The sequence below is a fragment of the Callospermophilus lateralis genome, chromosome 15 (assembly GCF_048772815.1).
Source record: "Callospermophilus lateralis isolate mCalLat2 chromosome 15, mCalLat2.hap1, whole genome shotgun sequence".
Lineage (NCBI taxonomy): Eukaryota > Metazoa > Chordata > Mammalia > Rodentia > Sciuridae > Callospermophilus > Callospermophilus lateralis.
The window spans coordinates 40769393-40795857 of NC_135319.1; the positions used below are offsets into that span (position 1 = coordinate 40769393).

At 35.8% G+C, this 26465-nt stretch overlaps 1 protein-coding gene across 1 annotated transcript in view; it reads left to right on the top strand.

The window, feature by feature from the left end:
* The first annotated feature begins 8069 nt into the window (after positions 1 to 8069).
* Mypn (myopalladin) overlaps positions 8070 to 26465 on the top strand; it is a 99867-nt gene continuing 81471 nt past the window's right edge. The window contains exons 1-3 of the mRNA XM_076834135.1: positions 8070 to 8108; positions 11462 to 11752; positions 23963 to 24865. Of these exons, the coding sequence (XP_076690250.1) occupies positions 23964 to 24865 (902 nt within the window). The 5' untranslated portion in view covers positions 8070 to 8108; positions 11462 to 11752; position 23963. The remainder of the gene's footprint in view (positions 8109 to 11461; positions 11753 to 23962; positions 24866 to 26465) is intronic.

Consider the following 26465-nt stretch of genomic DNA (forward strand, 5'->3'; position numbering starts at 1 on the left):
AGCATTTTTTAATTTCTTATTTTAACATCTTCCTATATAGCTAGTTATTGTTATTTTTTTCAATGATGTAAATTACTTAAATTTGACTTATGAGCATTATTCTGAATGTTAGGACCTTCAAGGTCTTGATTTTACTATGACTTTTAGCTCATCTGCTTCTTCTTGTTATTTTGAGTTAGACATTACCAGGGTTTGGAAACATCCTCTGCTCTTTGCTTTCTAAATTAATAGAGAAGAGAGAATAAAATAAAATAAAACCATTCAACCCTCCATCGCAACACAAACATAGTGAACAATCAGCAAATAGGCAGTCCAGTCATATCTGTTAATATAGTAATAAGATTCTTTCTATCTACCATTCATGCAAAATTAAGAAGCAAGTAATTCTGGGTATGGTGGCACACACCTATAATCCCAGCCACTCAAGAGGCTCAAGCAAAAGGATCTCAAGTTCAAGGCCAGCACTCTCCTAGTGCTTAACTTTTCCTACATACAAAATAATCATTGAAAAGATCAAACTCGGGCTGGGGATGTGGCTCAAGTGGTAGCGCGCTCGCCTGGCCCAATGCGTGCGGCCCGGGTTCGATCCTCAGCACCACATACAAACAAAGATGTTGTGTCCGCCGATAAATAAAATATTTAAAAAAAAAAAAAAAGAAAAGAAAAGATCAAACTCAAGGACCTAATGTTGCTTTGTTATTGTTGTTGTGTTTTATTAAGATGCAGCCTTTCTATATTGCCTACCTAGGCCGGCCTCGAGCTCCTGAACTTTGCTGGAACCATAGGCATTAGCTACTATGTTCAGCTTGTTGTTGCTTTTATTGGACTATAATAATCAACACATGATTGTAAATAACTTTAAAAAAATTTTTTTAAGTTGTCAAAGGTCCTTTATTCATTTGTATTTATTTATACATGGTGCTGAGAATTGAACCAGTGCCTCACACATGCTAGGCAAGCGCTCTACCACTGAGCTGCAACTCCAGCCCCATAAATAACTTTTAAAACGACATGCTAACCAGATGTCTACTGAAAATATATTAACCATATGGTCTCTCATGCCTGAGTTTACTATGCGTAATAATTTGCAGATAGAGATACGTGGCAAGGATTACCTGTTATTTATTGTTACTTTGGTTCTTTTATTTCTTTGACCAGTCAGAGGTAATAAATCATCTGAATTTCCAAGGACTTGGAAGCACTTTGGAGAGAGTTACCAAATCAACATAATCCCAATATAACAAGATGTCTCTCTTTCCTGTTACTCTACCTCTTCTGAGGGGCCCATCCCCCCACACAAAAAAATTGACTCTAATTTGAATACTAATGAGCATGGATGCATCTGAAAGGTGGCGTGGTATAGGAGAGAACAGCTTGGACTTCAGTCTCACATGGGCCTTGGCTGTGAATCACAGCTCTGAGTGGCTTTGTGCAAATTTCTTCTCTGATCCTCCTCTATAAAAAGAGGATAATGACAGTATACCTTGGACAATCTCAAGGTGGACTTCCTGAGACTTTTTCAGATCACCAAGTTCACAAAAACCACAGTAGCATATAATCTTTTCAGTTTTATACTCCATAAAATGGAGATAATGAAGATAATGATCTATACTTCTTGGGTTGTTGAACTAAGTTAAATTACATATTAAATACAAACAACAAGGCTTGGTTTTGATGTGGAAACTGGGCTGGGGTCAGCTACAGCTAAGTAATTCATTGTGTTTATCTGCTTTATAGGAAGTAAGTACAATTTGAAATCAGTCAAATGGTTGAAATAATTTTTTGTTTTGTTTTAGTACTAGAGGTTGAACCCAGGGGTGCTTAACCCCTGAGTAACATCCTCACCCCTTGTTGTATTTTTTATTTTGAGACAGGTTCTCGCTAAGTTGCTTAGGACCTCAATAAGTTGCTGAGGCTCGTCTCAAACTTGTGATCCTCCTGCTTCAGCCTCCCAAGTCACTGGGATTACAGGCATGCACCACAGTGCCTGGTTACAAATGGTTGAAATCTTAATTGAAATATAGAATATTATGTGTGTGATAAGTATATTCTTTATTTCTAGGCAAACAGAAAGCTCAGCACTGGCTTGATCTGGCATCCAGTACATGCGAATGAACAGAGCCCTGTCCATCATCTATGGAATTAGGGTCATGAAGTATAAAATTCAAGAGAAACAGCAATAGAAGCAAAATATGAGTATGATCTTTTGGGGGTGGAGAGAAAGTGCATGAGATAAAACAAAGGTTGTGGAAAGGTGGTCAGGAAAAATAGCAGAAAGCTAGTTCACGAGGACGCAAAGATGTGAAAGTACTCTTATAGGACCCCTTTAGAAGAACTCTTCAGCAATGTGTGCATGATAACTAGCACCAACTGGGAATGGAACTAGGTAGTAGGATGCTTGCCTAGCATGCCTAGGCCCAGTACCACAGTGGGAAAAAAGGTAAAAAGCACCAAGTCTTTTCTGAAACAAGGATCCACCTTTCCAATTATCTCAGGAACTGTAAATATCCATTGAGCCAAAAGTATACACAATTCTTCACTGGTGTGCAGTGAATATCCAATCTTTTTAGGCTCTGTCCTCATTTGACTTAAAACTTTTTTTTTTTTTTTTTTTTTAAAAACCAGGGATGCAACCCAGAGGCTCCTAACCACTGAACCACATCCCTGGCCCTTTTTATTTTTTATTCAGAGACAGGGTCTGACTAAATTGCTGAAACTGGCTTTGAACTTGAGATCCTCCTACCTCAGCCTCTAGAGCCACTGGGATTATAGGCATGTGCCACCATGCCTAGCAATAGTTTCCACCCCCCCACCCCCCCACCCCCCACCCCCCACCCCCCACCCCCCGCCGCCAAGTACCTGGGATTGAATCCAGGGCTTGTACATGCTGAGCAAACTCATTATCATGGAGCTACATCCTGAACCCTTCTTACTTTATTTTTGAGATAACCTCTCACTAAATTGCCCAAACTAGCCTCAAGTTTGCAATCATCGTGTCTCAGCCTCCTGAGTAGTAGGATTACACAGGCTTGTGTCATCTCAACCAGCTTGATGATTATGATGATGATGATGATGATGATTATTTGTATATGTGTGAGTGTGTGTGTGTTTTGCTGGGGATCAAAACCAGGGCTTTGCACATTCTAGGCAAGCACTCTACCACTGAACTACATCTCCAGCCCCTTGATTTAATTCTTGATAGTATTTTCTGATGGTAATTCTTGATAGTATCATAACTATCAAGGATAATTCAATCAATGTTAATTTTGGTTTGCTCTCTTCTGGCACACAATTAAAAGTTAAGTAAATATGCATTGAATTGAGAGAATAATTTAGGACTACTCAACAATTTATACATAATTTTTATGGTATGCCATAGACAAGTATTTATAACATGCCTACTTTATGACATGCCTTAAGATTAGAATTGTCTGTCTAAAATTTTTTTTACAGCTCTGATTCTCAAAGAGTTTATCTAGTTTGGTAGAAAAACAAATATACAGCTGGGTAAAGTGGTGCATGCCTGTAATCCCAGCAACTCAGGAGACTGAGGCAGGAGGATCTCAAGTTCAAAGCCAGCCTCAGCAATTTAGCGAGGCATTAAGAACTCAGCGAGACCCCGACTCAAAATAAAACATAAAATGGGCTGGGACAGGCCTCAGTAGTTAAGCACCTCTGGGTTCAATCCCTGGTAATGACAACAACAACAACAACAAAAAAAAAAAACTAACAAAAAAAACACCCCATAAATATACAAATGAAAAGTTAGTTTAATTCAGCAGTATAAGAAATATTGCAACTGCTTGTTGTTGACACAATAAGTGAAAGAAATAATGAACAAAGGCATAGGGAAAAGAGAAGACAAGAAAATAGGTGGTGGAACTTTTATGTTGGAGATGAGGATTTGAGTAGAAAAGCAGCCAGTAAGACCAGAAAAATTGTTTCTATTTTATAGATTTGGGATGATTGCATTGTGGATTGTACCAAGGTTTTTCTTATTCTTTTTTAAAATTGAAAAAAATTAATTGACACATAATAATTACATATATCTATTGGATATAGTGTGATATTTCAATGTGTCTTTTGTTATTCTTTTTTTTTTTTTTTTGGAGGGGGGGTGTACTGGGGATTAAACTCAACAACTGAGTCATATCCCCAGCCCTTTTTTTATATTTTATTTAGAGACAGGGTCTCGAGCTGAGTTGCCTAGTGCCTCACTTTTTCTAATTTGTTAATCTTGATTAAAATTTGTACAATATTTTCAGCCCAGTAGACTATTTACAAACAGATTTATTTCGATCTCACTTTACACTTGATAAATTTCTGTGTTTAAATTTTCTGTAACAGCTGGGCATGGTGGCACATACTTTTAATCCCAGTGATTTGGGAGACTGAGACAAGAGGATCAGAAGTTTGAAGCCAGCCTTGGCAATTTAATGAGACCCTCAGCAACTTAGTGGGGACTTGGCTCAAAATTAAAAATAAAAAGGGCTGGGGATGTGACTCAGTGGTTAAGCGTCCCTGGGTTCAATTCCGAATACCAAAAAAATAAATAAATATTTTCTGTAATATTGTCTGCTTACTTATCCCTTTTAGTGACACTATCACTCACACTTTGAATTAAAGCTTACTGCCTAGGCTAGAAGATGAAAGAAAAAGAGCTCTAAGACATTAACACACATAGTAATTACCTTGGACTAGGAGACTTTGTTTAGACTAGACTTTAAATAACTCATTCCCAAACTAGAATGAAGAGCAATTTGAAGATGAACAGAATGGATGAAAAAAGCAAAACAAAAAGATTTTGCACATCTCCTACATTAAGGTATGCTGCCTTTGTTCAATAGGAAGTTTGCTAAATCAAGAAAACACCAACAAGTAAAAAAAAAAGAAAGAAAGAAAAGAAAGAAATGTGAGCATAGATAGGGATCTAAACTACAAATTCGTTTTGAATTTTCCACAACTTACCTTCTCCAAGATTTTACTCTGTACACTTCCCTCTTTGGCAACAAGTTCATTCCGTTAGGTATTTGCAAATTTTGTGACACACTGTATGTAATAAGATGATGACTTCTCAAAAATGTGTGTTAGCTCTTGCTATTTCAGTCAATTAATTTTATTGAGTCTTCCTTGTGAAAATGGCTCTAGACTTGGTCATATGCTATTCTTCTGGTCTCTTCTTGTTTTTGTCAAATAGACACCAACTCCATAAAACCAAAGTAATAATGTCAGCCCTATTTTGGTTTTAGTTATCGACAGAGTCTCATTGAGTTGCTTAGTGCCTCGCTTTTGCTGAGACTGGCTTTGAACTCGTGATCCTCCTGCCTTAGACTCCCAAGCTGCTAGGATTACAGGCATGTGCCACCATGCCCGGTGCTATTTCTGATTTTTTTACTGAACTGAATGATTAATTAGTTTTTATGAGAAGGTAGTGGGGATCAATGAAAAGAGAGTAAATTACAAGATCTAAGTCTTCTAAACTAGAAGACCTAAGTTTGAATCCACCCAGCTTTGCAGCCCACTGGTTGGTGCCTTTGGGAAAGCTACACTTAGTTAAACCTAATTTCTTCCCAATATCATACAGATAACAGTACTTTGCAGGATTGTGGGAATTAAATTAGAATAAATCAGGCTACTCCCCACCCTAGAGTATACCTGCAAGAAAAGTTAGTTCCCTTTTCCTTTCCCTCACATTATTAGCATTGGAGTGATTATTTGATCATGAGTAAGAACGCCTGAATTTTGTTTTCAGCTTTCTGAGATGTCTGTGCAGCCCAAAAATAGAATCTGAGTGAAATCACCTAGAGCCTGGCACACTGGCATATTCCATGCTAACTAACATTATGAAAGGAGAATTCAAACTCATTTTCCTACCCTAACTTTTAAAAACATTCCCGCCCTGTGTTGATTTGCTCAGAAATAACATTTAAGGCATTTAAATCTAGTTTCAAATGAATGAAGCTCTTAAATTGTTTCAGCACAATGACTGTAATAAACAGAAACCAAAAAAAAAAAGTCTGTGAAAGCATTCTGACTGCCTTCCAGTGTCCTACCTTTGAGTATTAATGCCTGATGCTTATCTGTATAGCAAGTCACACTCCCAGGTAAAATATCACAGAAAAAGTATATTTGCCTTTTTTGTCTCTCCTAAATTTTCTCTTATTTTTGTTGTTTTGTCATACCAAAGAATTCCAGAATTGATTTTGATCAGAGAAATTAAAAACTGAAAGTTCTAAAGTGTTCCTTTTATATCCACTTTTATCCTTAATTTTTTAATAAATGAATTTAAATATTTGCAGCACAGCTTTAGACTCAGGCCTAAATTCTGACTTGGGCACCTACTTGCTGTGTGACTTTGGGAAAGGTTTTTTTTTTTTTTTTGATGGTACTGGGGATTGAACCCAGGGCCTTGCGCATGTGAGGCAAGGATTCTACCAACTGAACTATAACCCCAGCCCACTTTGGGAAAGTTTTTAACCTCTTTCCAGCCCTGAGTTCTTATATGTAAAATGAGAATTTTAACAGTACCCACTTCATATATTGTTGTCCTTTTTTTTTTTTTTTTTTTTTCCCATTGCACAGACTGTTGAGGGAATACATTAAATAAAGCACAATGTACATAAAGAGCTTAGCACAGTACCTAGCCCACAGCTAGGAATGTTAACTTATTTCTACCAAGATGTTATATTAATATAATCATTATATTCATGTTTGGGAAGTAGAAAGTAAGAATCAACTGTATACCTTCAAGATCATAAACACTACATATATAGTAATTCCAACAACGCAGGAAGATTACAAATTTGAAGCCATCTTTGGCAACTTAGCCATCGCAAAACAAAAAATTAAAAGAGCTGGGGATGTGGCTCAATGGGAAAACCCCACCCCCACCCCCACCCCACTCCCAGGTTCAATTTCTAGTCCCAAAAAAAAAGAGAGACTATACATGAGGAGATGGCTTTCTTGTCCTAGAGTAAACCCTCTCTCTCCCTCTTCAGAGTACTTTCTTTCCTAATAAACTTTGGTATACTTTTATTAAAAAAAAAAAAAAAGACTGTATACACAATACTAATTGTTCAGGATTTCTTTAGTAACTTAGTGTTAGAGGATGCTCTTTTGTTTTTTATTTTTTATTTTTATTTTATTTATTTATTTATTTTTTTGGTGCTGGCATTGAACTCCATATCTTGTGCATGCTAAGCAAACATTCTACCCTGAGCTCCACCCCCAACCAGTATGCTCTTTGATCTTTTCTTTCTTTCTTTTTTTTTTTTTTCTTTTTTCTTTGTGTGTGTGTGGGGGGGTGTACTGGGGATTTAACCCAGGGGCACTTAACCACTGAGCCACATCCCAGCACTTTTTATTTTTTATTTTGAGACAGGGTCTTACTAAATTACTTAGAGCCTTACTAAGTTACTGAGGTTGGTCTCCAAGGCATGTGCCACCGTGCCTGGTCCCGGAATGCTCTTTTAAAAAGTTCTGGGAGCTGATTTTATTCTTGGAAATAATACTTCTTAAAAAGTACAAATTTTGATATGTACACAATTAAAGGAAGCCTTATTGTGTTCTAAATCCACACCAATACTTCCATTACTCTAAAGGATGACCAATATGAAGTATTATAAAGATTGCTGTTTTCCCATATTTATTTTACGAAATGCATCAACCATAACCTCAGTTTTGTACCAATAAAGACAATTACATGACCTATGTGGATATCTTGTGCATTCTTTACTCTTTCTTTCTTTCTTTCTTGCACTTCATTCTTTATAATATCTTGACTATCATTTTCAACTGGTCGAAGAGCTCAAGAAAGCCCGTTTCCTTAGTCATCTTCATTATCTTAGTTATTATCCACCCCCACCATCCCTCCAGGCAAAGAACATCATACAGACTGAGTTATTAAAGTTGATCTGAAAGAGCAATCTGTTCTAAACTACTGTCCCTGGATCTGCAACGGAACCCTGTAAATACTCTTCATTGCTCTGGCGCGGCAGTATCACATTTCCTTCATGCTACTTTTGTGGCTGACACAAGTTAGGCAGTGAGATTTGGACTTTAGATGATCCTGGTTGATTGATGTAGGAATGGTGCCTCTCCCGAGACAGGTAACTATAAATTTGCTTTTCAATATCAGTATCATACTTTTAAACAGGTGTTCTGTTAAGTTTTTTTTTTTTTTAATGTTTTTAGTTTTAAAATGAAATAGGTTTTGAACTTAAAAAATTATTTTTAACTTTTTAGTTTTCCCAGGCAAACATTTTCAAAACTGTTCAGACGAAAAAGGATTTTCTTAATTTCTTAAGGATTTTATTGTATGTCTCAATGATATCACAGGGTTTGTATAAGGCTTTATAATCTACCACTTAACTATTATTTTGGATAGTCAAGTACTTGCTTCTGGTGTGAAAATGTTTCTCATTACAAAAGGTTAGAAAATATATACATGTCTTTGGTCTTCGAAAATAGGACACAGAAATTTGGTTTTGTTTTTTTTTATCTGACACTGGAGGGCTATACCTCAACATAAATCTATGAATGGTGAGCAAAACTTATTGAAGCTTTGGTATATGTGAACAATTTCTCTTAAATAATTAAAGCCTATGGCAAAATGGAAAAATAGCAAATACAAATTTTGTATGAATCTACCAGCAAGAAAATTCTCTCATGCTTCTTCTCCAAGTGAAGACTTCCTCTGCCATAGATTTTCCAGATTCCTCAGCATTCCTGTGGATCATCCCAATGTGAGTAAATTGTTTCTGTAGTTGAGTGACTGAATTAAGAAAACAGCTGAGGGCAAGCACAGGATCATGTTTAAACCACAATAAACACATGTGTTGGATGGACCACTCAGCTTTATGGGGAATGCTTAAGACATGTAACCTTGTGTTTGCCTGTCACTAATGGAGTTTGTTTTTAACTATGTTGGATATTAAAGTTTTAAAGATTATTCTTTGTACCAATAAATTCTGGTAAACTCTGAACTAGTAGGCTTGTGATATCATGTTTATATAATTATTACTGATCATAAGCAAGATAGGGACTAGGTTATGTAGAAATAGAAGCTAGTTTTAAAAAAAAACAAAAATCTAGAATATGAGTTTAATGAATTTAAGCAAGGTACTCACAGTTATTAAATAATACTTACTCGAAATATTTGTATCTAGCATTTTGTAAAAAACAAAAAAATTTGTATGCTGACTATATTTGAAAATAGTACCAAAAAGAATGAAAGAGAAATCAGAATTTCCATGGCTTATTTCTTCTGTAATTCTTCTTTTACCTTCCCCTTGGTTTTGCTGGGGAATTGACCCAGTGCCTCACACTTGCTAGGCAAGCACTCTACTACAGAGTTACATTCCCCAGCCCTTCTTTCTTTTAAGTAAAAAGAATTTGTTGGAGTATATACATAAACAGAAAATGCAGAAATAAAATTAAGTATTCATTTTTGGGGGGGGGCACCAGGGATTGAACCCAGGGGTGCTTTAACACTGAGCAACATTCCCAACCCTTTTTATTTTTTATTTAGAGACAGGGTCTCACTGAGTTGCTTAGGGCCTCACTAAGTTACTGAGGCTGGCTTTGAACTTGCAATCCTTCTGCCTCAGTTGGGATTACGGCATGTGCCACCAGGCCCAACTAAAGTAAGTATTCTTGATGTTTGTTTCAGCACAGGATTAGGTAAGAGAGTAAATGAACCTGTTCATTGAGGATCTGAATTTCTTTGGTAATAATAACCTATCCAGATAATTCAGCCCTTTCTGAATCATTTTTCTTTCCTTGAAAATAGTTTTTCCTTTTTTCACTTGAATTATTTAAAAAGTTTTTTTAATTCTTTTTTGTTGTTGTTTTGTTTTGCCTGTGTGAACATAAAGCCCTATAATAAAAGGTGTAGTGAGCCAGACACAGTGGCTCACCCCTGTAATCCCAGCTACTCAAGAGGCTGAGGAAGGAGGATTACAAAATTGAGGCCAGCCTCAGAAACTTCGTGAGACCCTGTCTCAAAAACAACAACAACAAAAAGGCCTGGGATGTAGCTAAGTGGTATTGCACCCCTGGGTTGAGTCCCTAGTATTAAAAAAAAAAGTAATAAAATCTCTAATGTGAGCACAATAACAAAAGAAATTTTATCTTTATTTAATGTGCTGTAGATAGTCTCAAAATGACTGAAGAAGATCTCTTAGTAAACTCCATGATGTCAGGAAATACAGTGTATTTTGGGCTCTGCTTTATAACTAGTACATGGTTTATAGTAATAATTAAGTACAAATTTGTCAAATGAATGAATGGGAAGAAACCCTATAAGCAATTCAGTAATTAAATTATAAAATTAGATTTAAACTTATTTATTTCATGCTATTGGAATCTCAGAACAAATGTTTTAAATGATAATCAGTGGCTTTGGCCTGAATTTTCAAAACCCAGGCTTCTAACAAGATTAATAACATTACAGCATCACTTAATCTGTATTAACCAATAGGGCTTTTTATTCAAATTCATTTTCTAAAAATGTCTGAAATTAATATCAAAGAGCTATCTATACCTGTATGAAAGTAAGTATTTGAGTAGTTGTTGGTCTAGCTAAGGATTTTTTTCCCTTACTGATTGGTAGTGCTTGTGAAAGAAGATATATATCTATCATTAACTTTTTTTTTCTTTCAGTGCTGGGGATGGAACCCAAAACCTAACACTTGCTAGTCAAGTACTCTCTACCATCGAGCTACAACCCCAGCCCTTTTAAAAAAGTGTTTATCTTGAGTCTTGCTAAATTGCCCAGACTAGCCTTGAACTTGCAATCCTCCTGCCTCCGCCTCCCAAGTAGCTCGGATACTAAGCAAGCACCACTGAGCCCAGCTAGTGTTGTACTTTTCTAAATAATATACAAGAAGTTATTCCCAAGTACTAATACATGGATAAGAATTGTAATATACTATGTTATTTAGTCATTTTGACTTTTAAGCAGTATCTGATTTGTTTTTCTGAAGAGATTTATTCAAACTAATTTGTTCCAAAGTTGATTCTCAGACTAATGGGTTTTTCCTCTTCTTTTCCCCTGTGAATTCTAATTAGCAACTTTGAGTATTAGTTATGTTCTGTGCTTTTGCTTAGATTTTGGACCAACAGTTCAAAAAAGTTCTGCTTTAAAACCTTAGGCCTCTGCTTTTCATGATTGAATTTCCTTAAATATGTCAGTGATTACACGAGAATAAGTCTTCCATTGATTAAAATTAAGGATCTTATAAATGAAGTATTTTGATCCGTTTTAAAATTAATGCCATTTTCATCAGTATATACAACTATATACAGCATTTAGTATGAATTTCAAACATCAGTTGACACATATTTTGGACTCCCAAATGTAAGTAAAATTCTTTAGGTAGAAAATCCAATTGACCCCCACCCCCCATAGGTGCTGTCCTGCTATGGAATCCCTTTGCTCAGTTTTCTCCTGTCCAATCAGGTGGAATGTTTCACAGGCACATGGTTTATACAGCTCAAAATAACTTGGGACCTGTGAGCTGACAAATGCTCTGGCTCCGGTGGTGACAGGTTGTCCAGCTTCTTACAGCCATCTTCACTGAAACTAAGGTTAACTCCTCACTCTCTATGGACGGCTACTCTCTACTTCCAAGGGCGTGAAGAATTTTCCTATTCTCCTGTGCTTTCATCTGAAAGTTCTCCTTGGAAAATAATCATCGCGGTGGAGTGCCTGGGTTGGACATCCCCATCTGGGTCAACTGAAAAAAGAAAGGTAATGTCCACATTGAAGCTCACAAGTGTGTTTTGATAACAGGGCACTGACAATGGGAAAAAGGAATATTTTAGAGAACTAATTACCACTACTTAGAGTGAAACTTAGGCTAACTTTCTAATTATGTATGATGGGACACATACTTAAGTAAAAAGTAAAACTTTCTACATGTAAATCTGGAGGAGATTGATGAGACTCATAGAGATCATAGCCTATTTCAGTACTAAAGAAAAATATTTTTTGTAGAGGAAGTTGTGATATGTTGTGACTATCACAGACATTTTCCACACTTCATTTATTAAAATAATGTTCTTTATGCAGGGAATATGTGTGAGATGCCATTTCCTTTTTAAAGGAAATCAAATCTAAAATAATGTGACTCCATAGTTGAAGACTTTCATTTAAATTTTTTTTATCATGTAAAAGGATACGCTTTGCTATATTTAGTTTTGGGAGATCTGCTCCCTGGATTAATGTACACAACAGCTGCAGAAAGTCTTGCTCAAGGGACATTGCTCTTTCTTTCTCCTTTTCTCTCTCTCTCTTTCTCTCTCTCTCTCTCTCTCTCTCTCTCTCTCCCCAGCTGCATCAGAAAGACACTTGAGAGTCAGTGGCAAATGTTTGGCCTGAAACATTTACTATTAGCAGTAATTAGATGCACATTTTGAATATATTTTTAAAACTGTATAAACAATAAAAGAGAAAAGATTAATTACTCTGTATTTCCAGCCCCCAAAATGAAGAGTATGGTAATGGTGTTAAGAAATTTTTATCAACAGATTTTTACATACTTATTGAAGTTGTTTTTAGCATCATTCAGTTTTGAAGAAATAAAACAGATATCTAGTTTTCAAAACATTTTGATGACTCAATCACTTTCACCTTAGTGATAATGAAATGAATTCTACAAGCTCTAAACTAGAATTTTTTCCTAACTTTATAGTTTTTCCTTAATAATTCTGACGTTCACATCAAATCCATAGTCATTTCCTAGGAAATCAAGACTGTCTATACTTCATATTGACTTTTCAAGATTGAATTTCCTCAAATATGTCAGTGATTACACGAGAATAAATCTTCCATTGATTAAAATTAAGGATCTTATAGCTATAATAAACATTTTAAAAACAAACAGTAAGTTATACTATCAGACGCATTGTTTGAAAACAAGTAAAATATTTGAATTCAAGGCCATTTGAGGATATCTGAAATATATACACACTATACTTCCATGCATATTGAGAGACCGACTTTCAGGCATTACAGAATCTTTTAATAATGGACTATGAAACAAACAGTTGGACACTATCCAAGTTCTGGAAGGTTGTCTCTATCCCCACTTATAGCATATGGCTAACACTATTGGAACTGACAATAATGTAAAAACCCTAACCCCCAGCCTTCCATACATCTATCAATTATAATATTGAATATTATATATTTCTGTTACAATGAGCTTCCAAAGCCCATATTTAGTGGAACAGACTCAGAACTGCAATTCATGGATGGTAGGAACTTGAATTTTTATCTAAGCTGGTTTTAGAAGTCACAGATAGTTTTTGCATATTTACTTTTGAAGAAATTGGGCAATAGAAATCAGATTCTATTTTAACAAACTAATACTTGTATGTGAATAGGTGACAGCTCAGTTTTTCAACAATTAATTCCTATATGTGACAGGAATACTAGTCTCAGCTCACTAACCTGAAAATAGAAGGCGATTAATACTAACCTCAGAATAATTCATTTCCTTCATTCACATTGAGATTTGACAAAGACATTGCTGGCCTTGTGGTGTTACTGCCAATAACGAGACAGAAAAGTGAAAGGGGTTTTCTTAACAGCCTTTTCCCTTTCCTGGGAGATGGAAGATAATCAAGCACCAGAGAGATATTTTCATAAATTTTGAAAACAGTTAACAAAGTGCTTTTAAAACGACTGGAGCATTGCACATGTGTTCAAAGGAACAACCCAGGTATAGACAGAATAGTCTATTTAGAAATGTAAGAACAAAGTTTGAACAAAGTTTGAACAGATATATTTTTGGTGGAAACAAAAGTCAGTATTATTATTTACCTGCAGTCAAAGGGTTCTCAGATCTCATATATAACTAGAGTCACCTTGACAGCTGCCTGGTACATAGCCCTCCCAGTGGAGTCACAATGCACACTCAGGGAGGGGCCCAGCAGAGCCTTCCCACCAAACACTTGAACTAGAACTACGTCTTGAGATCTCAAGTTTATTTGGGGCACCTATTCCTCTCTCAATCTAGCAAACCTATTATGTCAACTTAATTAGAGAAGTTAATCTTTCTTCCAAATCTTAACTACCTAAAATTAAAAATTAATATCAATATATTGTTTACATATACAAATATGTAACAACAAATCCCATTGGAATATAAACTATAATGTACAAATAAAAAATGTGGAGGAAAAATTCATACCAATAGTTGAAGGCTAAAATAGAATGAAAATGTTAATTTTTTTCTTAGGTTTTTTTTAATTTAAAATATAAAATAAGAAATATTGGAGTTAATGAGGATTGACAAAGATTTCTCCTTTGGGATTTCCTATATAGCAGCTCAGTCCTCTATGAATAGTGAACTCATGAGAGAAGGAGAGGGAGAGAGAAGCCTCCCATGCCAATCACTTGTACGACTACCACCAAACCCCCCCCTTTTGTGGGTGAGGGGAACTCAGGCCTTGATAGGCTAGGCAAGCATTCAACCAATGAGCTAACCCCCAGCCCCAAACCCCTTTTTAATCCTAGATTCCTGAAGTCTTTTTGTTTGCCTTCCATTAGGCTTTCTGTGAGCCCTAAGATTTATACTTTTATACCATTTATTTTCTGTCTTTCAAATTCAATTAATCTTCAGTAACCTTAATAGGTTTAGCCTCTTCTAAATACTCTAACATGAATACTGTTTCTTAATAGCCAAACTTTTTATCCCTCTTAAGTGAAATCTTTATTTTCTTTCCTACCCTCTGATTGAAACAATGAGAGAATGGCCCATGCACTTCTCCTTCCTTTAGCCTTTGCCCTTTAGTCTCCAGTTAACAAATCCCCACTTCTATTCCTATCTATGTGTTATCTAGGCTCTGCCTCTTTATTTCAACATGCTCTTCTAAGAAATACATTTGTCTGTATCTATCTTTGCTGTTTTTCTTCCTTCCAACTGAAAAGTCTTTGAGAGAATGAGTCTTATATTATTTCTATATTATTATTGGCATAGCATAACCACATACCTCAAGCACTGACTCGTAAAACTGTATATACTAATTTATTAAATTACCAATGCCTTTCACACCCAAAATAGACTGGAAATAAAACTGACTTGGAGGTGATCATTGAAATAGTGAGGGGATGGACATTATAATAGGGTAACCCATCGGCAGTCAAATTTTTAAAAGGTGACGTGGACACATCTCTACAGAACCAGTTCCTATGTACTGGGATTTGGTTCTTGGCTAAGCAAGAGTTTCTCCAAAAGAAATTTAGATACTTCTCTTGTGTGACATTATGAGATACAGAAAGCAAAACAAATAGGTCAATACCAGCATTAAGGAGAAGAAGCAAAGTCTAATAGTTTTTTATTATTATTTTCCTAAAGAAAGTTCTAAGCATAGTAATTACTTATCAGCAAAAAAAGGATTATCTTCCCCAACTCCACCCCACCCCCAAGGTACTAGAAATTGAATTCAAGGTTCTCTACCACTAAGCTACATTTCCAGTTCCTTTTATCTTTTTTATTTTTATTTCTAAGTTGCTGAGGTTGGCCTTGAAAATGTTCAATACTTCTGCCTTAGCCTCCTAAGTCACTGGGATTACCAGTGTGTGCCATTGTGCCCTGACAGAAAAGAATCTTCTTAAATTTGAGTGGTGCTGTACATTTTAAAAGTACTTTCGCAAATAAACCTAGGGAATCAGCAGGTTAGTTGTTCATCCCCCTTTGAAGGTGAATAATTTAAACATGCTTCTCTTTTCCTATTCTGGGCTTTCTTTGTAAATAATTATTAAATGTTAGGCTATTTTTGTGTTGACCTAGAGACTGGGTTTGAGTTTTATGGGGGTTTTTGTTTGTTTGTTTGTTAATGGATGTGTTCCATACTATAATGAATGCAGAGCAATGTTTACAACATGTAGAAAATGTTTCATTTTTTAAAAAACTTTATTAAGATTTAATTAACAAATAAAAAGTGTATATATCTATGATATACAACATAATGTTTTGATATATGTATATGTATGTATATATATATGGTATATATACATATTATGGGATGATTGAATCAAGCTAGTTAACATATCCATCATCTCACATATTATTTTTTTGTGTGTGATGAGAACCTTTAAGATGTATTCTTCAATCAATTTTCAAGTACACATTGCATTGTTATTAGCTATAGACACTATGCTATACAATAAGTTTCCAGAACTATTTATTTCTAATTGAAACTCTGTTACACTTTGATCAGTATCTCCTCATCCTCATTAAATCTAATGATATTTCATATGCTTAGCATGCTTGAGGCCCTGCATTCAATCCCCAGCACCAAAAATAAATGAAATAATACTACTAATAAAAATAAGACAATGAATGAATAATTAATGATATTTCATAGTCAGAAAACATCAATAATTTTATTTGGATTCAAATTACTTCATATAAGGTTTTTGTCAATTTTCTTGTCAATGCCCCAATTTAAATAATCATATTAAATAAGTGATTAATTTATACCACATGATATTTCCAGCCACAGAGTCGAAGAACAACTCTAAGAAAATCCTAAACAAGGGTAGCATTAGATAGATATAGTGGCCCTCACCTATAATCCCAGCTACTTGGGAGGCTGAGGCAGGAAGATTGCAAGTTAAAGGCCAACTTGGGAAACTTATCAAGACCTTGTCTCAAAATAAAAATTTTAAAAATAAAAGTGCTTGGGATATGGCTCAGTGGTAGAGTGCTTACCTAGCAGGCTGAGGGGCCTGGGTTCAATCCCCAGTACCATGGGGGAAAAAAGTTTAAAAAGAAAACAATAATAAGCCAAGAGCAGTGGTGCACACCTATAATCCCAGTGGCTCAAGAGGCAGAGGCAGGAGGGTTGTAAGTTCAAAGCCAGCCTCAGCAATTTAGTGAGGCCCTAAGCAACTCAGTGAGACCCTGTCTCTAAATAAAATATAAAAGAGGGCTGGGGGTGTGGCTCAGTAGTTGAGTGCCCCTGAGTTCAATCCCCAGCATCCCTCCCCAAATAATAATAATATAATGCTGAATTAGTATGACTTGAAAATTATACTCCAAGGTATTAGCATCAAGTTTCGTTTTATAAAACAAAACAAGTTTTTAGGATAGATCCTTTTTTCAGGAAAAGTCCTAGGAAAAAAATAGACTCAGAAAAGTAAGTTTTCTGTGTGACTTAATTGGTTTACATGATTTACTAAAGTCTGTCTTGATGACTGATGCCACATTAATTGTTTCATTTTCAACTTGGTACCATTCCACCAATACCATGATCTGCTAACAGGGGCAATGACTCATTCTTATTTTGAAAGTAGCATAAAATCGCCAGGTATGGTGGTGCATGCCTGTAATAACAGCCGCTCTGGAGGCTGAGGCAAGAGAATTTTGAGTTTGAAGTCAGTCTCAGCAACTTAGCGAGACTCTAAGCAATTTAATGAGACCCTGTCTCTAAATAAAATATAAAAAGGACTGAGGATGTAGCTCAGTGGTTGAATGCCCCTGAATTTAATACCCAGTACCAAAAAAAAAAAAAAAGTGGCATGAAATCAACATTTCAATTTGTAAAGGGTAGGAATGCATTCAAATAAGAAATAATACAAGCCAAATGTCACTCTGAACACCCCAGATGAAATGCCTCAGAGAACTAACTTATGGTTTCCCTTCCTGAAACCCACTCCTGCCTCATCCTACCAATGATTCTGCCAATTGTTCAGGCCATAATTAAAAGAGACTTTAATATAGTCTCCTTTGATTTTGTTCTTTTCTCATATCCCACTTTCAATCTGTCAGCAAATCATTCAGCTCTACTTTCAAAAGATATCTCAAACTCTCTGCCCATGTCTCACCACCTCCCACTGTAAGTACTCCTTGGTCCAAGCCACTGTTATCCTTGCAGAGTGCAATTGTCTTCCAACTGATCTGCTCACTTCTACTCTTGCCTTGTTCAACTTGATTCTTTGCAGAGCTTTAAAAAGCTCCACAATGGAGCTTTTTAAAAACCATGTCATCTGTTTCCTTTCCATGGTCTGCAATGCCTAATATAATCTGGTTTTGTACATTTCAGGCCTTATTTCCTTCCATTCTTGTTTTTCACTCACTTGGCACACTGGTCTTGACTCAAACACACCAAACACTCTTCTCTTTAGGCCTTGACATTTCTTCATCAAACAGGAACATTTTTGGTCCCCCACCCTAGCTGGTCTCATGACTAACTTTTCCACATTAGAATCTTTGCTCCACCTTCCTAGCTAAGAGAACATAACTTTCTTCCTCCCTCACCATTTCCCTTTCTCTACTTCATTTTATTTTTTCTTTTAGATATGAAGGATTTAACCCAGGAACACTTTACCATTGGGTCACATCCCCATTCCTTTTTATTTTCTATTTTGAGACAGGGTTTCACTAAGTTGCTTAGGGCCTTGCTAAATTATGCTGGCCTTAAACTTCCGATCTTCCTATCTAAGCCTCCAGGTATCTTAACGTTGATACCTTCCCACTAGAATGTCAACTCCATAGAAATGTAGTTTTACTTTTAACTTTGCTCGCTACAGAATCCACAATTCCTAGAATGGTGCCTACCACACAGTAGGTGCTTAATAAATATTTATTAGATGAGGGATGGGGTATAAATCAGTGCTAGAGCACTTACCTAACATTGCAAGGTCCTGTGTTGTATTATTCCCAGCTCTGGGGGGGAAAATGATTGGATAAATAAATGAAAGCAAGGTAATCCACATAGTAACACTTGAACTTTTTTAAAGCAAAAATTTTATAACAAGTGTTTTTAAATTAATAGTTAAAGGAGACAGTTTTTTAAATTAATACTCGAAAGAGATGCATCCTATTTTCTATTTTTAATTACTACTCATCAATTTTACAATTTATATATGCATTTTCATCTCAGAACCATTTCCAATAGAATTGTTATCCTATTTGATAGATGAAGATAATTGAGATTCAGATGCATTAACCAACTTTCTCAGGATAACAAAATTATTTAGTGTTGGAGCTAGGATTTAAACCCAGATGTTCTGATTATCATTAGATGCTCTTTGATACTCCTGGAATGAAAACAAAGCATAATTCCAGCTTTTTTTCCCCTACTATAAATAAAGATACATTTGACAGTCACCTTAAAGTTATGACTCCTTTACTAGTTTATAGTTTTTTCCTTTTTGTCTATAAGTTTCTTTTGTCCTACTTTATCTATCTTTACCCAGCAATTAAAAAGTAAGCAACAACAGAGTTAACAGGAAGTTCTCATGAATAAAACAATCCAATAGACATTTGTTGACTACTTTCTAGGTGCTGTGTGTGTAGAGATGAGTGTGCAAAAACAAAGTGAGGAAGAGAGAAAAATAAATAGGCAAATTAAGTATAATGGGTTAAGTGCATGTTTTGAGATAAGGACAGTGAGTTTTGGGAGCACATTGGAGAGGACCCAACCCAGGGAAGAAAAGAAACCCTAAGACACTGAAGTCCCAACTAGGAACTGCAGATCATATGAAATTGGTCCCTTCAAAGAGTAAAGGGAGAGGGGACAGGGAGCAGCCCAAATAAAGAGACCACGTACAAAGATCTAAAGTCAGCACAGTCCATTCATGAGCCTGTATTTCAATAGAATATAATATGCTGAATTAACTACAAATCTAAAGTTCAGTTTCTTTTCACAGTTTTTCCTTGGATCAAGTCACTTCACTGGTTCTATTTCTTATCTACAAAATGGAGACCATCTGTGGCCATACTTGTTATATAATGATAAGAGTAATAGTAACCTCCATTTACTGAATATTTTCTAAATATGAAGCATATTTAATTATCACTTCAATACATGAGGTGGCTACTGTTATTATTCCTATTTTATAAATGAGGAAACTGAGACTTACAAGGGTGAGACTTTCTCAAGTTTATACAACTAGGACTGTCAGGATTAGGATTTGAACCAGTCTATCTAGTACCGAAGCGTTAGGTCATAAAACATTAAAATATTGCATGCAGAAAGCAGTGTTTAACTAGATGGAATCCAAACTGGACCTGTTAGTGTCAGCATAGCAGTCTATCCTTTGCCCTATGTGATCAGAGGCATAAGGTCTTGTCATGCTGGGTCTAGTGGAGTCCTATATATTTTATATAAATTTATGGTAATGGCTGTTTGGGAATAAAATGTCTATCCAAAGCAGATGACCAGTGATTATTAGCTTTGTATTGCATGTTGAGTACATTAACTGTAAATAAAACAATATTTAAAGCAAAAAAGAAAGAAAGAAAGCAGTGTTTACTTATATGAATATGAATATTCTTTTTTTATTTCCACCATAAATATAAACTTTTTGAAAGTTCTTCAACATTAACATCACCTTCACCTAAGTAGAGTTTTGTTGTTTTTTTTTTGTACTAGAGAGGGATTGAACTCAGGGATCCTTAACCACTAAGCCACATCTCCAGCCCTCTTTTTGTATTTTATTTAGAGTTGTTTTATTTAGTAGTTGTTCAGGGCCTTACTAAGTTGCTGAGTCCAAGTTTGAACTTGCAACCCTCCTGTCTCAGTCTCCCGAGAATACCTGGCAGTAGAGGTATTTTTATTGTGGTTTTGTTTTTTGCAGTGCTAGGGATCAAACCCAGGATCTCCTACATTCTAGGCAAGCACATTACTATTGAGCAATATCCCTTACCCCAAGTTTTTGTTGTTGTTGGCTTTAAAAAAAAAAAAAATTATGAGACTGTGAATTGAATCCAGGAACACTTAACCACTGAGTCACATCCCCAGCCCTCTTTTGTATTTTATTTAGAGACAGGATCTCATTAAGTTGCTTAGGGCCTCACTAAGTTGCTGAGGCTGGCTTTGAATTCATGATCCCACTGCCTCAGCCCCACCTCCCAACCCCCCAGCCACTGGGATTATGGGCCTGTGCCACCGAGCTGTGCCACTGAGCTGTGCCACTGAACCGTGCCACTGAGCCCAGCCAAGAATTTAAAATAAATAAATAAATAAATATATCAGTTAAGTACCCATTTTCATGACAGGCCTTGTTTGAAGCACTTTGCCTTTGTGATGTATTAATTTTCCCTCCCCTGAGAAGTAGGTATTATCCATTTTTTTACAGATGAGGAAAACCAAAGCTCAGAGAAGGTAAATTTCTCAAAGTCACAAAACTGCTAAAAGATGAAGGCAGAATTTGGAAGTGAATGTATCTAGATCCAATGCCAGTGCTCATTCCATGTTGCCTCAAGATCTAAGTATCGTAAAATAAAGAGTCAAAACAAAGTCACATTACAACACAAAATAGAGTTATGTCCAGCTAATAGAGAAAAAAATCATCCTGATTTATAAGGCACTTAATTTTCACCCTTGAATCCAAACATACTAGAAACTCAAACTAGGCTAAAGAAATAGTTGATTTACAAATGAAAAACTACAACAGTTGATTTATGAATTACTGATTGTAATCAATAAGTATATTAATTATATTTTCAAATAGCATTTTGAACCTTATTTCATATCTTTTCTTCCACAGAGCTGGCACACAAATGAGAAAATTTTTCAGTGGGGACATCAATTACATTTTTATATACTATTTTTTATTATTATTCATTGTTGTTCAAAATTTTAAATAGCCATATCGTTCTAGTTCATAAATATATTATAATTCAATTAACTGTTTTTTTTTATTATTGGACATAATTCTAACCTTTTAATATTATAACTCATACTATGACGAATATCCTTGTAGATGAATCTTTGCCCTCCTATCATGTTTGAATTTAAATTAATTTCTTTTAAAGGCACAGTGAGGGCTGGGGGATATAGTTCAGTTGATACAGTGCTTGTCTCGCATGCGTAACAACACCCTGAGTACCCAGTACCACCAAAAAATAAAAAAATAAATAAAGGCACAATAGACTTCACCCAAGTAAGTGGCTCCAGTAGGGACAATCTCAGGCTCTAGCAAGCATGTGGAAAAAATATTTTGCTGTAAGTGATCCTTTTAGCCATCTCTAATTGCCTTCTCAAGGTGACTGCCTACTTTGCCAACTGGGAGGTTAGTTTGGGATAGCACTACAGAAGTTTGAAAAGTAGGCCAGTCCTTAGGAAGCCTTGAGGGTGACCTAAGGTGTGTGGAGGGGTTATATTGTACAAAGAAAAGGAGATGAATGAATTTAGATAGGTTTCAACATAGAATCTTAAAGCCAGGAGAAATTTGGAAGATTACTTTCTTCTCCATCCTCCCAGCACAAGGCCCAAAGCACAGTACAAAGAATGACAGAGTATCTTTCTCTTGTTACTGTCTCTGATTGGTGGTGGTGAAAGCATGGTGTGTAAGGCAAGTGAAGGTCAATGGGAAGAATACTTATTACAGTGAGCTTCATCTATTTATCATAAGAGAATTAAATTAGTTTGTAAGTTTGCCATTCCTCTAGTAAATGTTTAAATGAATAAATAAGTCTGAGATTAATAGTATAAAATCGGTTTTCATTATTGTACTAATTTTTTTTTTCTTTTCTTTCTTTCTTTTCTTTTTTTTTGTACTGGGGATTAAACCCAGGGGCATTTAATCACTGAGCCACATGCTCAGCCTTTTTTAAATTTTTATGTTGAGATAGGGTCTCTCTGAGTTGCTTGCCTCACTAAGTTGCCAAAGCTGGTTTTGAACTTGCAACCCTCTTGCCTCAGTCTCCCTAGCCACTGGGATTACAGGCATGTGCCACCATGCCTGGCTATTGTACTAATTTTTTTAGACTTAAAAATGTCTATTTTTTGAAAAAGTAATATATTCGTATATTTAAAACTCATAAGTTAACTTAGTGAAAAGTCTCCAGCCAAGCTTGCATTCTGCTACCTCCCATATTCCCTTTTAACTAATATTAAAGAAAAAATTTTAAAGCCTAGGCTCTAACTCACTTTTTTTTTTTTTTTTTTTTTGGTACTGGGAATTGAACTCAGGATCACTTAACTACTGAGACACATTCTCAACCTTTTTTATTTTGAGCCAGGGTGTCACCAAGTTGTTCAGGGCCTCACTAAGTTGCTGAGGCTGGACTTGAATTTGTAATCCTCTTGCTCAGTCTCCAGAGTTTCTGGGATTACAGGTATGATCCATGGCACCCAGTAATATTTTTAAAATTTTCTATATATCTATTGTAAATAATGTTAAGAGGAGAGGGTGGAAAGCAAATCTTTGTTTGCATATCCAAAAGACATTGTATTTTTTTCTCTCTCCCCCTATCTTTCTTCATTTTATTTTTTTATTTGTTCTTTTTAGATATGAATGACAGTAGAATGTATTTTCACATATTATACATACATGGAGTATAACATTCTAATTATATCCCATTCTTGTAGTTGAACACGATATGAAATTACACTAGTCATGTATTCATATATGAACATAGGAGAGTTATGTCCAATTCATTCTACTATTCTCTCTCTTTTCTTTCTTTTTAGTGCTGAGGATTAAAAAAACCAAAGTCTCACACATGCTAGGCAAGTTCTCTACCCACTGAGCTATATCCCCAGCCTCGACATTATATTTAATATCACTATAACTATACCATAGCTTTCACAATTGAAATTGCATTTAAAGAATTTAATAAAATAGTAACTTCTCAGGCTTTTATTTTCAATTTCAGGGAGACTTCCTTCAATTTTTACTTATTTTATAATTGGCAAGTAATCTTTAAGTCCTTAAATTTTGTAAAAGTGTCAAAATGAGGTGATTTTGGGCTGGGGATGTGGCTCAAGCGGTAGCACGCTCTCCTGGCATGCATGCAGCCCGGGTTCGATCCTCAGCACCACATACAAAGATGTTGTGTCCGCGGAGAACTAAAAAATAAATATTAAAATTTTTTTTAAAAATGAGATGATTTTTATTTTGAGTTCTAAGTGCTTAAGAATATACATCATGCTGTAATAAATATAGACATTACTTCCTAGAAGTGATCCTATTTTTGTTATTATTGTTTTGTTGTAGCATGCAAGACGACAGCATAGAAGCTTCTACTTCCATATCTCAACTTCTAAGAGAAAGCTATTTAGCTGAAACCAGACATCGGGGAAACAACGAGAGGAGTCGAGCAGAACCTTCCTCTAACCCTTTCCATTTCGGCAGTCCCTCTGGGGCTGCTGAAGGAGCAGGAGGCCAAGATGACCTTCCAGATCTTTCAGCCTTTCTGAGCCAAGAAGAATTAGATGAAAGTGTCAATTTGGCAAGATTGGCAATCAATCATGATCCTTTGGAGAAAACTGATGAAGCTCAAGCCAGAAAACGTTTAGCTTCTGATCAGATGAAACACTCACCTAAATCAAGTTTTGAGCCTAACTTCTGTCAGGAAAACCCTCGAAGTCCTACTAGCTCTAAAGAGGACCCCCAGGAGGCAAAAAGGCCACAATATAGTTCTGAAACCCAGTCCAAAAAAGTATTCCTAAATAAGGCAGCCGATTTCATTGAGGAGCTTTCCTCCCTTTTCAAGGCCCATAGCTCCAAGAGGATTAGACCTCGTGCCTGCAAAAACCACAAGAGTAAATTGGAATCTCAGAACAAAGTTACGCAGGAAAACAGTCCCAGTTTCTCAGATCTGTCAGAAAGACGAGAAAGATCTTCTGTTCCCATCCCTATCCCTACAGATACCAGGGATAACGAAGTGAATCATGCCCTTGAACAACAGGAAGCCAAGAGGCGTGAAGCTGAGCAGGCTGCCAGTGAGGCATCTGGTGGAGACACCACCCCAGGGTCTTCGCCTTCATCTTTGTACTATGAAGAACCTCTGGGTCAACCTCCCCGGTTCACTCAAAAGTTACGAAGCAGAGAAGTTCCCGAAGGATCCCGAGTACAGTTGGATTGCATAGTGGTAGGAATTCCACCTCCTCAAGTAAGGTAAAAATGTCCCATTAGTAATGTTTGGCATGGTGCTTTCCATCTACCATGATTCTGCTAAGTGTGACCTGTTAAGTATGTGGTTTCAGAAATTATATATACTTCCTTTGAGAAAAGTAGAGTGTCTAAAGAAGCTCTGTTCAAAAGAAAAGAAAAATAATATTAGCAATGTATGTAGTTTAAAATTTTCTAGGGCTGACATGGCTCATGCTTGTAATCCCAATGGCTCAGGAGGCTGAGGCAAGAGAATCGCAAGTTCAAATTCAACCTCAACAACTTAGCAAGACCTTGTCTCAAAATAAAGATTAAAAAATGGATTAGGGAAGTGGCTCAGTGGTGGAACCACCCTGGGTTCAATCCCTGGTACAAAAAATAGATAGATAGATAGATAGATAGATAGTTTTTTTCTAGGGCTGAGGATGTAGCTCAGTGGTAGAGGTCTTACATGAGGCCTCATGCATGGGGCGCTGGGTGCAATCCCTAGCACTGTAATCAATCAACTCATTTTCTACTTTTCATTATTTTTTAAAAATAAAAAGAACTAGGTGAGACTAAGACTAATAATAGACCTTATTTTTAGCCAGTATATTAAAAAGATTTCAAAATGTAATTATCTAATCAAATATTTTACATTGTAGTCTTTATGCCAAGTATTCAAACCACAGTGTGAATTCTATACTTATAGCCCATCTCAATTTGGATGCTAAGTTTTTCTAGGAAAAACTTATTTTACATTTAAGATCTCTACTCGGTGAATACCTGTTGTTTTGTTTTTGAATATTCAAGAAAGCCAAGTGGTAGGATAAATACAAAATAAGGCTGTGGTTAACATCAATTTAAAGACTCATTTTTACATGTAATATATTTATTGTAAAGTTTTGATTATCAAATTAATGAACACTAGTCTGCCTAGTTCCCAAGTCTTTCCCTAATATGACTGATTAGTAGAGGGAATATTCATCTCCCATGTGCCCACTAAAGTTATCTTTCCTCGAGGCAGACAAAACATAAACTTAGGCCTCCTGCTCTGCATAAGCTATACCTAATTTTGTGTTCTAACTTTATTTTGTATTTTTAAGGATCTCTTTCACATTTATGGTCCTACAAACCTGGAACCAGCCTTAGTCCTCAGGGTAACATTTGCTGCCTCTTATAACATGTGAATAATGTGGTTGAAGTATCTTACTTTAGTAGACAATTACTGGTACTTAGAGTTTTATAAGAGTTGCTTGCTTTCCTAACCACCTAATTACTCCTAGAATATGACTTCTGATATAATACTCACATTATAGAATATAGTATTAATACGTTTATATTTATCATTATAATTAGTATTTTCCATATGCATACTATTTCAAGGGAATCTGCCCCAAAGACATATTCATATATTGAAATTTGTTTTCAAATATTATCAATTTCATAAGACATATCAAATATTATTTCTACAGCAGCACTGCATTTTATTATCAGGTTTTATTATCTCCTCCTTGAGGGCAGAGTTCTGGTGTTTCTGTCTTTGAATCTTGAGTACCAAGCAGAGTCTGGCCCATAGTAATCACTCAGCAAAATTAATGAATAAAGAAACAGGAAAAAAAAAAAA